Raw genomic sequence first — 15,055 nt, 5'->3', positions numbered from 1 at the left:
GCAATTCCTGTATAGGCAACACTGTATTCAATAGTCTCTTCAGAACTGTTTGCTATGAACATATTCTTCCCCTTATGAGCCTTGAATCTTGAGAAACTATTTTTGATGAAAGGCAGATGTATATCAACTTCTAGCTGAAACATCTGTACTAGACCTTTGCAAAGCTTTCATTCCTCTCATTCTTCTGAGTCAAAGGCTGAGGGGCCTCATCCAGCAGATTGGCAGTTTCAAGAGTTTTCAATCACAAACCATCTAAGCCTGAGGTAGCAGATAATCGGCCAGAACAGATACAAAAGGAGGCGGGTGACCAGAGTCTGGGCCTGCCTGGTGTATTGGCAGCTTGGAAAACTAAGCAAGGTGATCTGCTTGGTTCTTCAAGGGATAAAGACTCAAGCCTCTGTAATTGAACCATGTCTGCATCTGACCTATTTAAGAAAATTGCCAGTGGCAGCCCTTCTGTTGAACACAACTATCCAACATTTGATCTGTGTTGCTGCATTCTTTGCTACCTGAACTATTCCTTTAATTTGGATTATTCAAATTAATTTGTATGCTTTGCCCCAAAAGCCCAGTGGAAAAAGCATGACAGTAGGGAAGGGGCCATCCTAACCCTGCAAACAAACTGTTTCATAGCAAAAGAGAAAGATGCAATAAGGATAGGAAAATCGGGAGAACACTTTGCTCCTTTATTGCTTTCTTTTTATTCTTTCGCCTCAGTTTATTGAGGAGCTGTCTGAGAGTAGAGAGAGTATCCTCAGGACATGGATGCTGAAGTTTCAATCTAGCATCTGGGGGACTACTCCCATTTGGGAATGAAGTCAAGCTTCTTGAGTAAAGATGCTGCTGAGCAGTAGGATGGGCAATATACCGTCAGCATACCCAGCTTATTCCTAACTCCCACCTTCAAATAAAGTATATATTGTGATATTGACCAATATTGTTGCTCCTGATCTCTCTTGCAGGAAGTGATAATGAACTCTCAAGTGGTACGGGTGATGTATCGAAAGATTGTCCAGAGAAGATACTGTATTCTTGGGGAGAGTTGTTGGGACGATGGTAAGAGTTAATGAGAATTTTTTTAAACTACCTTTTAAAAGAAACTTTCAGAACTGCAGAGTAGGAAAATATTAATAAGCTTTCTTTTAGAAGTATTTAACTCAGCTATGCAGAATTTCAGTCCCAGTGTTGAAAGCTGTTTATGGAATCCCTCCTATTTTTACCAAACTCTTAATTTCAAAAGACGTAAAAGGAAAATTATCATACCAATAGAGGGTAATCTTATTAACTATTTAATGAAATAGTATGCAATTAAAATATAAATTAAATTACTTTGTTCTGGCCTTGCCTTTCGGGGGAGTATAATCCAGTTTTGTGTTGTGGTTAAGGCATCAAGCTATAAACTGGGAGATCTGCCTTAGGCATGAAACCAGCTGGGTAACCTTGAGCCGATCATTCTCTTTCAGTCCTAGGAAGGAGGAAATGGCAAATCACAAAAATTGTGCCAAGAAAACTGCAGGGACTGAGAAATGGGCATGACTTAATGGAAGAAAAAAATATCTAAAAGAGCTATACCAGGGGTCGGCAACCTGAATGGGTCAAAGAGCCACTCGGAACCAGTTCTTTCACAAAAGCAAAAAAATGGGAGCCATAAAAAGCATGCGCACATGCGCGCATGCTCGTGCATGTGTAGAACAGGGGACTTAATTGAAGAGTGAAAGAAGCAAAGATTGGGAACCACCGCGTTTGCCGTCTTTGGCGGCAGGAGCAGTGGTGTGTTCGGGCAGCACCGCCTGCCTGCCAGGCAGTAACAACAGGAAGGTGGCAGTGGCAGCGGCGGCTACAGTTGGGGCGGCCTAGTGCCCTCATCGAGAGACACTGCAGGTGCTCCAGGCCTGGTGTGGGAGCATCCACGCTTGCCGTCTTTAGTAGCTGTGGCAGCAGGAGTAGCGGTGTGTCCGGGCAGCACCGCCAAGGGGATGATTAAGGAAAGCGAGGGCTTGCCGTCTTTGGCGGCTGTGGTGGTAGGAGCAGCGGTGTGTCTGGGCAGCACCACCTGGTAGTTGGAGGGGCAGGAGCTGCCGGTGCATCACCCATGCCTGCTTGCCGAGTACTGCCTGCCGGGCACAGCGAGGGCACTAGGCCACCCCATCTCTGGCAGCTGTGGAGGCAGGAGCAGCGGTATGTCCAGGCAAAGTAAACAAAATTTTGGTGGCATCCCGGAGCTGGCCCAGTCTTGGCTGTTGGGCCACGGTCCGTTCATTGGGCATCCCGGCTTCCTGGCGGCACGTCCCACAGGGGAGGTCTGCTAGGGAGGCGGCGGTCCAGTGTTGTTTACCTCCCTCGTGTGAGTGTGTCCGACCCATGGGGAACAGTTGGTAGAGGTGGCGGCAGTTCGGTGTTTGCGTCTCTCTGTGTGTCGAGCCCCGTGGGCCAAACACACACATAGGAGGGGTGAAATGCCAGACTACCACCTCCCTACCAGCTATTCCCCACAGGTCCCCCCACACAAATGGGGAAACGCCAGACTGCCGCCTCCCTACCTGCTGTTCCCTGCAGGTCCGACACACACACACACACAAACGGGGGGGAACACCAGACTGCCACCTCCCTACCAGTCGTTCCCCGCAGGTCTGACACACAAACGAAAGGGGGAAAAAAGGCCGGAGTGCCGCCTCCCTACCAGCCGTTCCCTGCAGGTCACACACACACACACGGGGGAATGCTGGACTGCCGCCTCGCTAGCTGCTGTTCCAAGCAGGTCCGACATACACACACACAAACGGGGGAACACCGGAGTGCCACCTCCCTACCAGCCGTTCCCTGCAGGTCCAACACACACACACACACACAGAGAGAGAGAGAGAGAGAGAGAGAGAGAGAGAGAGAGAGAAGGGGGAAAAGAAGGAGGGGGTCTGGCAGCACCCGAAACTCCAGACGCTGCTCAGAAACACCACCACCACACCTCCACGCCCCATCTGACAGACCCGCTCACCTTTCCAGCAGTCCTCCCGTCTCTTCCTCAGCTGCCGCCATGTGCAGTCCGAAGAAGAAGAGGTTTGTGGGCAGTCCCACAAACCAAGGAACTTCAACCAATCAATTCAAACTTCACAAGTTTTTTTTCCATGAGAAGTTTGAATTGATTGGTTGAACTTTTTTAGTCCCACTTTTTTGGGGGGGGACTGCACATGGTGGAGAACTGGGAGCCGCAGGAGACGGTTGAAAGAGCCGCATGTGGCTCTGGAGCCATGGGTTGCCGACCCGTGAGCTATACAATTGTCTGAAGTCTTATGTAAAATAAATGAAAGTAGATAAATGCTGGATTATAAATTGTATGCAAGTTACATGCTTTTTTATTTTTTTTGTATTTTTAGTAAGTTAGATTTCATTCCAAAGAAAACCATTTGCTATTGATATAGTCGGAGCAGTCACTGGTCAGATTATTCTGTGTTAGCCACAGAGTTGCCTGCAGCCAGTCTTCCCTTCAGTGGGTCTTCCTCAGGTGTCTAATGGACCCTGTTGAGTTTCACAGGAAACGTTTACTTTTTCTGCCATTCTTAGGCACAATTCAACCAAGTCCTTGTCACTACCTAGAATGAAGGGACAACCATGGCTTTGAATTGGATCACAGGTGCAGCTGGAGAACTTCCTTGTGTTCTGAGAAATTCGAGGAGATGAAACAACAGAAAAGATGTTTAAAATGGCGCTGGAGAAAGCAATATTGAATCTAATTAAGCATGGATAAGAGCCTTTCTTAAGGGTGACCTTGTGGAAATAAAAGCAGCAAAATGTAATCGTTTTTCCACTGTCATGGTGTCCACAGATAAATTGTCCCACAGTGTTGTTTAGGGTAATTCCCATCTTCAATTTTTAGACTTGCAGCTCCAGAAGGACCTGGGGAAATGAATCCCTTGGGTTTCAGGCTGGGATATAGCATTGAGATGGTATGGATTATACTTAAATATAACCTTAGCAAGATCAAAATGGTGGTAAAGTATCCATTTTAATCCTCCATATTTTCTTACTAGTTTCAATATCACGTATAGAAACATGAGAAACAGAAAAAAATTGAACTGGAAAACTTTTTATTTTATCTAGGCATAATAATCTGGACATGCGACCAAAAGGTCTATCTTCATTGGTGAAAAGGGGTGTACCAGAGGCTTTGAGAGCTGAAGTGTGGCAGTTACTAGCGGGATGTCATGATAATCAGGCGATGTTGGATAAATATAGAATTCTTATCACAAAGGTCAGTGTCTATTTTCTTTAGTACAATGTGGCTATACATTGATTTTGTTTTTCAAATAAAATAGGTTAAAATGATAGTAGGCATAGTTTGGTATCTGCTGTGACCTTTCAGTGAGGAATGGTGCTTCTCTGAATGTATTTTTGAAGTTCCATGATTTCGTAATCTTTTTACTTTGCTTTTGAAGTACTGTATTATGTTACAGAATGTATTTAGTTTTATGAGTGCAAACCAGTGGTGGGATTTAAATATGTGAACAACTGTTCTCTGTGTGGTTGCTCTTCCAGGAAATCCGTTCTGGGCCTTGGCAACAAAAAATTAGCTACCGGTTCTGCCGAATTGTTGCGAACTGGCCGAATATCACCTCTGGTGCAAATCTATACTATATACTATACTAGATACCAAATATTTCATTTTTCTATAGTTTTAAATACTGCACATTGTTTAAGAGAAGGGTGGTTATAACCAGGAGTGGGATATGACCTCTATAACTCTACATTGCATAAGATCCAGTTATTTGAGAGATCACCATTTCAGTACTGTCTGCCTGGCCCGTTTGGACTGATAGGATGGCTGTATTTTGAGTCCCTCATTTTTCAAGATGGATGCCTTCTCGTTGTGGTTCTTGTCCTTTGAAATGGGCTTCCTCCTGAAATCTGGATGGCTCCCTTCTCAATGGCATTCTGGAGGCCTTAAATACCTGCCTTTCCTTCTCCTAGGCTTGGGCTAGAATGGATGGAGTTCTGGCTAATGTATGATTTCTGCTTTATGTGTTGTCTGGATTTGCCATCAGTTTACTGGTTCATGTAGAATGATTGTTATTTTTATATTATATTGTGAGCCACCCAGAAGCAGTCTGCAGCCTGGTGATGCATGAATGAATGAGTGAGTGAGTGAGTGAGTGAGTGAGTAGATCAGACATGTCAAACACAAGGCCCGGGGGCCAGATCCGGCCCGCGAAGTGGTTTCATGCGGCCCGTGAAGCCATCCTGGAAACAGTGAGGGAACGGCCCCCACTGCCTTGGCCCTGGCCCAGAGACCCTCCTCCTGCCAGGGACCCTCAGATCTGTCCCACTCCTGCCCAGGCCCCCATAGGCACCCTTGATGTGAACGATGTAGAGCTGGCCATGCCCACCCAGTAGGCCATACGCACTTTAGCCATGCTCACCCAGTAGGCCATGCCCACCCAGGCCATACCCACCCGGCCCCCTGAGGGCAACCACAATGCTGATGCGGCCCTCAATGAAATTGAGTTTGACACCCCTGGAGTAGATGGATGGATGGATGAATATCTTGTTTTAGAACTCTAATGTAGTTTGATTCATCTTACCTGTGTGGCGAGCAGAGTACGTAACACTAGAATGAAGCTTAGAATGTAACAGAAAGAACTTCAAGAATTCCATAGTGATTCAATTAAAATAACCATTTTATTTACTTGTTTAGTGCTTTAATGTTATGTAATCTTCAAGACTTATGTAAGAATTCTGCTATCCAGAAGATTTTATAAAAAATATAATCTGGGCTTTTTAAACTTGAGTTATAGATAGTACATTTGAGGGTGGCTGACATTTAGTTCTACTTTTGGTTTCTTTTAACTTTACAGTTGCTGTAACAACATCCTACCTTACTTTCTTTTAGTAAGCCAGTTTCCATAACAATAACATTCAGTTTATGAATGTGTCTTCATTCTTATCTTACTAAAAACACAACAACTTCCCATTGGATTTTGTGGGTGTTTAAATATTAAGTCTTCAACTGAACATTGTAAATTAAACTTACTTAAATTTCACTGAAATGAATGAATTTTTCATTTATAACATAATTGTATCTCAGTTACAAACTGGCATGTGAACACTGATGAATATGTTCAGAAGGATTATATAATAGAAATAGGTAAAGGTAAAGGTAAAGGTTCCCCCGCACATGCATGCTAGTCGTTTCCGACTCTAGGGGCCGGTGCTCATCTCCGTTTCAAAGCCGAAGAGCCAGCGTTTGTCCGAGGACGTCTCCGTGGTCATGTGGCCGGCATGACTAGACACCAAAGGCGCACGGAACGCTGTTACCTTCCCACTGCAGTGGTCCCTATTTTTCTACTTGCATTTTTACGTGCTTTCGAACTGCTAGGTTGGCAGAAGCTGGGACGAGTAACAGGCGCTCACTCTGCTACACGGCACTCAGGATTCGACCCACCAAACTGCCGACCTTCAGATCGACAAGCTCAGCGTCCTAACCCACTGAGCCACCACGTCCCTTATAATAGAAATAGAATTGTTATATAATAGTAAGATAGAATTCTAATTATTTTGTCTTTTTTGCAACTAACCTGGCATGTGCTCAGTCAGGTCTTCCTTGTTGTCTCTACCATGAAGATCAGTTGAACAAGCCAGGAAACCCCATTTATGATCTGCTTAATATTTGACTTGATGATGATGTTATCCCTTCAGTCGTGTCTGACTCTTGGCTATTCTATGGGCTGGGTCTCTCCACATCTTCTGATCTTGCACTTGTTTTTTTGAGTTTTTCTATGCCAAGGTCGGTAAAATGAGGACCCAGAGTGTTGGGGACAATATGCTGACTCTGTAAACCGCCTAGAGAGGGCTGTAAAGCACTGTGAAGCAGTATATAAGTCTAAGTGCTATTACTATCACCATATATTCTAGTTTGTCAGTACCAGTATCCTTGGACTGCACTATCCAGAATTGAGACATATTTTTCATCCATGGTCTGATGAAAACAAGCTGAGTGATAGAGTTTCTTTATATAAAGTGGACACTTTTTCAATGAAGCCATAAAATATGTCCTACAATTTATTAGGTGGAAGTAGTCTATGTGACATATGTATAGATTTAATATCTTTATTTTCATTAGAGGATATATTGCATATATATTTTACATAACATCCTAGAACTGAAATGGTTGCAATTTCTGTCCCTTTTTTGCATTTAAGATGATAGCTCACTGGAGCCTGAAAGTGGAAGGACTTTTATTGTGTCATATTGAACCCTGCTTCCTACTAGGAATTCAGAGCCAGCATCTGGCAATTACTGTCTACAGATAAGAACCCAGATTTTCTGGCTTTTTTCTGAGTTTCTGTGCTTTGAAACACAGAAGATTGTAGTTCATGAGGTAGAATGTGAACATATTTTTGACATTTGTTCTATTCAGTCTTTTTCTTCCCAGCTCTATTCTTTGTACACAATTCAAAGCTGCTCAAGATCCAGCCGGGTTAGAAATGTGCCATTGATTTCCTCCCCTTCCACTGCCACATCATTGCATCTTTCCTGCTGTTCCTGTAATAAAAACCCTCCTCCCTTCAGCTTTGAAACTAATTTCTAACAAATTGCAGCCATCCTTGCCTCCTTTTAAATTTTCTAAATTTTTAATTCTTATGTTCGGTTTTTATATTTTAACATTTTACTGTACACCTTCAAACCCCCGCCCCCCCCCAGGAAAATAGGTGGTCAAAAATGTAAAAAATAAATAAATGCATAAAATAACAAATAGTATATAAAATGGCTAATATACAGTAGAATCTATTAGTAGAATAGAATTAATTAAATATTACAAATCTAGCTATATTATCCTGGGCTGTTTGGTGACCTGAAATATTTAAAAAACACTGTTGGGAACTGTAGAACTCTGTTGGTCAATATGGAGTAAATATGAGCATTGTGTACTTTATATTGAGAATAACAAAAGAATGAAAAAACATTTCACATGCAAGTTCCCCCCAGAAAAAAATTAATATATTCTCTGACTAGTCCAACATAAAGATTTTTATCAGGTTCATTTTAAGTAATATGGGTATTTCTTGAATGTTTTCTGCTATTATTTCTCTATTTTTTTAGAATATTCATGATGTCCATCATAATTACATTATTAATTATTATAGTAACATGGCATATATGATTGGCTTAATTTATTTTCTTTTGCAATTAGTAGCTGCACTTTATGTATGCTGATCTTGTACTATGTAGTGCCTGCTCACCCACCTGACTCTGCTTTTAGCTGCCTGTGTGCCCTCCTGTCTCTGGTGGCAACCACACAGGCCCAGCTGTGCCTGTATTGTGCTACTTCAAGCCAATTCTACATCCTCCAGCCACTGGCAACAGCCACTCCTGGCCTGGCTGCTTTTTCTGGACTGCAATGGCTGCTTGCACACCTGCCATCTATCCCCACATTTGGCCATGCTGTGCCACAGCAGCCATTTACTTACCTACCTGCCAGCCTGCTTAGAAACTGCCTGGAAGTCACAATTTCCTGCTGACTTCCTCATTGAGTTTGCTTATTGGAAGTTGACAGATAGTTGCACGGAAGTCCTCACTGAACATTTCATGGTCTTTGGTTAACCACAGGAGTGAGAATTACCAGGATTCCCACAGCTAAGTTATGTGGTCACGTGATGTCATGCTTTACGACAGCATTGCTAAGCGACAGAAACGCTGGTCCTGATTATCATCGTTAACCGAGTATTACCTGTACAGCTTTATATTTGCTGAATACCTCCCACAAAAGACTCTTTATGGGGTGGTGTTCCCTGCTTAACGCTCTTAGAGGGATGATATAATGAAACTACCCTCTCAGACTGTTTATATCTCTATGATGACTGATCATGTCCTTTTCTACCATCAGTATTATAGAGATATTTGTACAGTGCTTATTTTTCTACTTTTGACAGAAATGCAGTTGCTAAAATCAATTTGTACTTTTTTCTTCTAGGGTTTCTTTATAACGAATTATATTGGAAAGTTTGTGTAGCAGTGTGAATGATCCATCAGGAATTGTAGATATACATTTCCCACAGTATGATATCAAATCAAATGCAGATTTAAAATAGATGAAACTGTATGAGCTAGGTTTAGTCTCATGTATTTCTCTACTAAATATTGTAAAACAAATGCATGATGAATGGGAGAATAATAAATCCATACTAGATAGACAACTGTTATTATTCATATATAAGTTGCATGACTCCTCACATCCTGAACATAAACTATTTCAACTTCTTCCCTGAAGACGACACTATAGGGCATTGCACACCAGAACGACTAGACATAAAGACAGCTTTTTCCCCATGCCCTCACTCTGCTTAACAACTAATTCTTACAGCACTGTCAAAATACTTAGTAAAGCTGTATTACTATGATACTCCTCATCTTTCCTATTACCTATCCTTATCTTCTTATGACTATAACTTTGCTGCTTCTATCTTACAATTTATATTTTTTTGTACCCTAGTATGATTTATGTTGTTTGCTTATCTGGTATTCTAGGACTATCACTAGGTGTTGCATCTTATGATTTATGATGAAGTGTATTTACGATGAATGTATTTTCATGTTGTATATGATCGTGACAGTTTATGATGAATGTATTTTCATGTTGTATATGATCATGAATATCACTATTATTTGTATATACACTGAGAGCTTATGCACCAGAAACAAATTCCTTGTGTGTCCAACCACGCTTGGCCTATAAAGAATTCTATGTAAAATTTCAGTTTAATTCACAAGGCATCTTGCCGAAACAATCCCTTTAGTGTGAGGAGTGAGACGGGTTGAATTCTCTATCATTATTTAATGTTTATATAAATTCCCTGGTGGTCTACCTGAACACTCCTGATTTCCCCCCACTAAAGTTAGCACATAGATATATCTCCATGCTACTTTATGCAGATGATGCAGTCCTTCTGTCCCAGACTCCCATTAGGTTAAAATGTGAATTAAGATAATTTCCCATTCATGTCACAGGTGATAAATTAACAAGTTATGAAAAGACAAAAATGTTGGTATTTGCTAAGTGTCCAGAACCCATAGATGGTAATTAAATGGACATAAAACTGAACACGCTAAAATTTTCAGATACCTCAGAATTACCTCCTGGGTCTCAGGGAGGAGAAATGCACATATGAATTATGTAGTCCAGAATGCTGAAAAATCAGTCTCGCAATTTATTTAATTTTTTTCAGAAGATGAGATGTCTTGTTTAATCTAGCTTTCCTAAAGTTATTTATAGCTAAAGCATGTAAATAACTTGTATGGTGCATAACATGGCCCAGGTGACAACTATTCAAAATCAGAAATTGTGCAATCCAAATTAAGAAATGTGCTCTAGATATAATCCTGTCTCTCTAATATTGCTCTCCACTGTGAAACAGACAATGAAGATCAAATTGAAAATCTAGCTAATCTTCTTTATGTATTGACTGAATCAAACTTTTTCCTCATAGGATTGATCTCCCCTCATAAGATTAGTATCAAGACTGATTTGCACTTTCACCTATATTTCGCTTTGCATGCAGCTTGACAAAGAAAAGGGAGGAGGTGGGATGGAATGCAAGGGTGGGGGCAATTGCACCCGAGCCTCGTCTGTTCCCATGAGAGAGTGCTCCAACCCAAGGACACATTTAGCAGGTAGACCAGCACCCATAACAAAATGAACAGAAGTGATTGGTAGATGTAATGGACTGGGGGTGACCCATAGGGAAAAGGGGAAAAATTAACTGTGCTAGTGCTTGCACAGGAAACCCAGAGCTTTGTCTGTGCCAATATGGGTTATTCAGTAAAGTTTATTGATAAAATAATGCCTCAGGAGTTTCTTTTTCTGGATCCTCCAACTGGACAGTTGATAATTAGAAGATAATTTTAATGAGGTATCTTTTAGACCAGCGGTCCCCCACCTCTGAGCTGCAGCCGACTAGTGGGCCATGAGCTGTTTGCAACTGGGCCGTAGAAATGGGAGAGTGCGCCCACACATCCCCACTTGTGCAAGCAATGGGTGAGGGCGTGCACACGCACTCCATTTGTATGCACGCCACTCATGCAAGTGGATCTGTGTGTGCGTGCACGCTTGCTGGATGCATGCGCGGGGAACCAACACTTTCCCTCCCCCAGCCGGTCCAGAAAAGTTGGGGAACTCTGTTCTAGACAAATTGTACAGGTAATCCTGGAACTATACCGGCTGTTTAATGATCATTAGAAGTTACAACACATTTCAAAAAAGTTATGACCCGTCCTTGAAATTACAACTTCCACCCCATCACATAACTACTTTTATGTCTGGTTATAGCATTTCACGGTCATGTGACTGGTGTTTTTTTTTGTGGTTTCTGTCAAAAAAACAATCTTAAAATTGAGTGCAGTCATGTGGCGCCTCAAATTATAACTCTAATGACTTCTGATCAAAATTCTGGGCTTCATTGTGATTGTAAGTCAAGGACTATCTGTACTTTCATGGCTTTTTACAGGATTCTTCCCTCCCTTGGGATATGAATAAGCCAAGAGAATTCTGACACAACATGTTCTGGACATGGAAATCAACAAGACCAGCCTCTCCTACCCAGGAACGTTTTTTCTGATCTTATATTTTCAGATTGGCAAGATACTTAGATTGGATCACAATATTTCAGTTGAGAAGAGCATTAATAATGAATCAATTTAATGTTCTGCCTTCATCTATTCTATATGGTGCCTGGCTATGGCTATGTAATACAGGTGCTGAAAAATCTATTGCCCACATTTTATTATTTTTATATGGGAATTACAGTCTCTTATAGTATTTTCCTTGAAGTATCCCAAGTCATTTTGATATCTTCTATAATACAAACTCTTTTTTTGTCTCCCTGGATATTGCCAAATTCTATTATACTGCCAGTAAGATAGGATCCAAGTTTACTAATCCTGACATTTGTCAGTATAGTACAACTGCGGTTAAATCTTGAATAATTCTGAATAGACATACACAAAATATTGTATTTTTGCCTACTTCTCTCTTAAAATTTCAGTTTAATGTCCCTAATGTTGAGTACTTAGGACAAATAACAGTTTCAAATAACAATTGTTTCCTAATATTAGAGATTATTTATTGCTATAACAATAGTGGTAACATTCTTTTCTATTTCTTTAGCTTGTGTTTTATATCTGACCTTCCTCTTTTATTTTTATGTTGATTGTTTTGTTTTATACTGGTCTTTAAACAAAATTAACTTTGAACTTGATACTAATTTCTCAGTTGGCGTGTACTGTAGGTAGTACTAATGTTGGCCATTGAGTATAATAACATTTTGTTGCAATAGCCTTGATTCTGCAGAAGTACACAGTAATGATTAATACAGGCTAGTAGTAATTTGGCTTCTTTCTGAGTAGTTGAGTAAAAATTCTCTGAGATAGAGTATTTGTAGCCTATAGTCTGGAACTTCTCTTATGTGTCTGTGGGTCTTTTTTCCAGTCCTTTAGTTGTATTTCTAGCAGCACATAATTCCTTCATGTTTGGTAGGGAAGCTGTTTTATCTTTTTGGTATGCCAGTTTTGCTTCTGAATTCCCAGGAATTGAGAGGTTGTATTGTTCACTTTCACTGGCTTAAGAAGCCCTGCCAAAGTTAGATGTTGCTTCACCCTTAGTTGGTTCTATGCTTAGCGTTATACTGTAACACTTTTCCTAAATGGAACAGTTGTCGGACACTGTAGAAAGATGTTTAAATAAGTTATTAATTGTACTGCATCTCCAACATTAGCCTTTTTATATAAATGCAGTGATGTCATTATTTGTTGAAAAAGATATAATCTATAATCTAAAATCTGCCCGTTCTCTAGACTTATGCATAGTGAGGATTTCTGAAGGGTGCAAAAGACATTTTTCATTTCTGGCATCAAGTTTAATTAAATATATGTTGCTAAACAACTTTTATTCCTGAGTTGTTGTAGTTGAATTACAGTTGTTGGTAATACCGCTATCTGTCAAAATACCCTGAAATATTGCAATATGTCAAATATATATGGTGGGATGATGTTTTCAGCCTACAGACCCTAAACATTAAATATTATTTGAGGATGCTAGCGCAAGGGGAAAAATGTAAAATCAAATTTTATGCTTTGTTAACTGAGTTTCTTTCAAACTTACTGACTATAAAATAAAGCTACACATTTCATAAATTTAACTAGCTTAAAATAAAACAAATCTTAAACTTATAAAAATAATACTGTGTGATAAAAAGGCAGATAGCTGAGGCTATACTCTTTGCAAGCAAAATCAACAAACATTGAAATGCCAGTGGAAAAACACTTTATAGCACATTTTCCAGACCACAAAAGTGTTCTTTTAAGTGGGGCATATCTCCCCTGGAACATCTCTGTTCTAGACCAAAGAATTTTATGTAAATACCGTATTTGAAGTTTCTTGTCTAGGGTAGAAGATAGATGAGAATTATTTATTTATTTATTTATTTTATTATATTTATATACCACCCTTTCCCGAAGGACTCAGGGTGGTTTACAGGGTGATTAAAATGAAAAATACAAAAGTTAAAAATAATTAAAAAATTATATCAATCCCTGAACAAATAAAAACCCCAGTTAAAATTAAAATTAAAATTCTCAGCCTGGGCCAGAGAGCTCGAAGAGCCAGGTCTTCAGGTCCCGGCGGAATGAACGGAGGTCGGGGGCAGTCCTAAGCTCCACTGGCAGCTGGTTCCAAAGGGCAGGCGCACCCACTGAGAAGGCCCTCCCCCTGGGTGTTATCCGCCGGCAATCTTTTACCGCCGGCACCCTGAGAAGACCCTCCCTGTGGGAGCGCACTGGACGAAGGGAGCTTGATGCCGGCAGCAGGTGTTCCCTCAGATATCCCGGACCCTCGCCATTTAGGGCTTTATAGGTCATCACCAGCACCTTGAATCTCACCCGGAGGGCAACCGGGAGCCAATGCAGCTCGCGGAGTAGAGGTGTTACATGGGAGTATCGGGAAACCCACATCACAACTTGCGCGGCCGCATTCTGCACCAGCTGAAGCCTCCGAGTGGTCCTTAAGGGCAGCCCCATGTAGAGAGCGTTGCAGTAGTCTACACGGGAGGTCACGAGCGCATGAGTGACTGTGTGTAGGGTATCTCGGTCCAGATAGGGTCGCAACTGGCGCACCAGGCGAACCTGAGCAAAAGCCCCCCTGGTCACGGCTCCTATGTGATCTTCAAAATTGAGCCAGGAGTCAAGGAGGACGCCCAAGTTGCGAGCCCTATCAACGGGGGGTAACACCTCACCCCCCATCGTTAAAGGTGGAATGGTCTGGTTAACCCGAGATGCCGATATGCACAGCTACTCAGTCTTGGCAGGATTGAGACGAAGCCTGTTTCTCCCCATCCAGACCTGGACCGCCTCCAGGCAACGGGACATCACGGCGAGGGCATCGCTGGGTTGGTTCGGGTTGGAAAGAAAAAGTTGGGTATCATCAGCAAGGATGATGAAAATAGTAACAGTGTAATGTGAGACAAAGCCATGCAATATATAGACTTATGGGCGTGATTCAGTGTGTTGATTATCACCTGTATAGCATATGACCAGGCTCTTCAAGGAACCACCTGTCCCTATTGTTTCTGCCTGCCCCATTAGGTCTGTTGGGGAGGACATGCTCTGGATACCTTCAATCCAATAATACCACCCTGTTGCACCCAGAAGTCACGCCTTCTCTATGATAGCACCTGCCCTGTGGAACAGCGTTCCCCACCTGGAGATTCAGATGACCCTGACCATGTTCACCTTTGATAAGGCTGTAAAGACCTGGCTTTTTCCCAGATATTTGGGCCAGATAGTTAGGTGAGCTCTGCTGTTGATGTGTTTTTTTCGCTTTGAGACATATACTTTAGATGTCAGGGATCATGGTGTTTTAAACCAGGTATTCTGTTGGGAGTCACTGTTGTAAGATGGTTAGCCAAAATAATTGTTTAAAAATAGAAATGAAATATATGAATTGTTACTTAGGAACACAGCAATTCACTCACATTTAGCCGATTTACAAAATGCTAAATATTCCAGTAGAAGATGG

The 15,055-nt window shown here is 41.5% G+C and overlaps 1 protein-coding gene across 3 annotated transcripts in view; it reads left to right on the top strand.

Moving 5' to 3' along the window:
• The window catches only part of RABGAP1L (RAB GTPase activating protein 1 like), a gene marked incomplete at its 5' end in the record, with an annotated part of 171,329 nt that overhangs the window by 35,771 nt on the left and 120,503 nt on the right, over nucleotides 1–15,055 (top strand). For all 3 annotated transcript variants that reach the window (XM_081322948.1, XM_081322949.1, XM_081322950.1), the window contains 2 exons: nucleotides 963–1,056; nucleotides 4,096–4,246. In XM_081322948.1, the coding sequence (XP_081179074.1) occupies nucleotides 963–1,056; nucleotides 4,096–4,246 (245 nt within the window). The remainder of the gene's footprint in view (nucleotides 1–962; nucleotides 1,057–4,095; nucleotides 4,247–15,055) is intronic.

Source organism: Vipera berus, assembly GCF_964194415.1.
Source record: "Vipera berus genome assembly, chromosome: 3".
NCBI lineage: Eukaryota > Metazoa > Chordata > Lepidosauria > Squamata > Viperidae > Vipera > Vipera berus.
The sequence above is the reverse complement of the archived record's forward strand: the minus strand, read 5'-3'. Positions and strand labels throughout refer to the sequence as shown.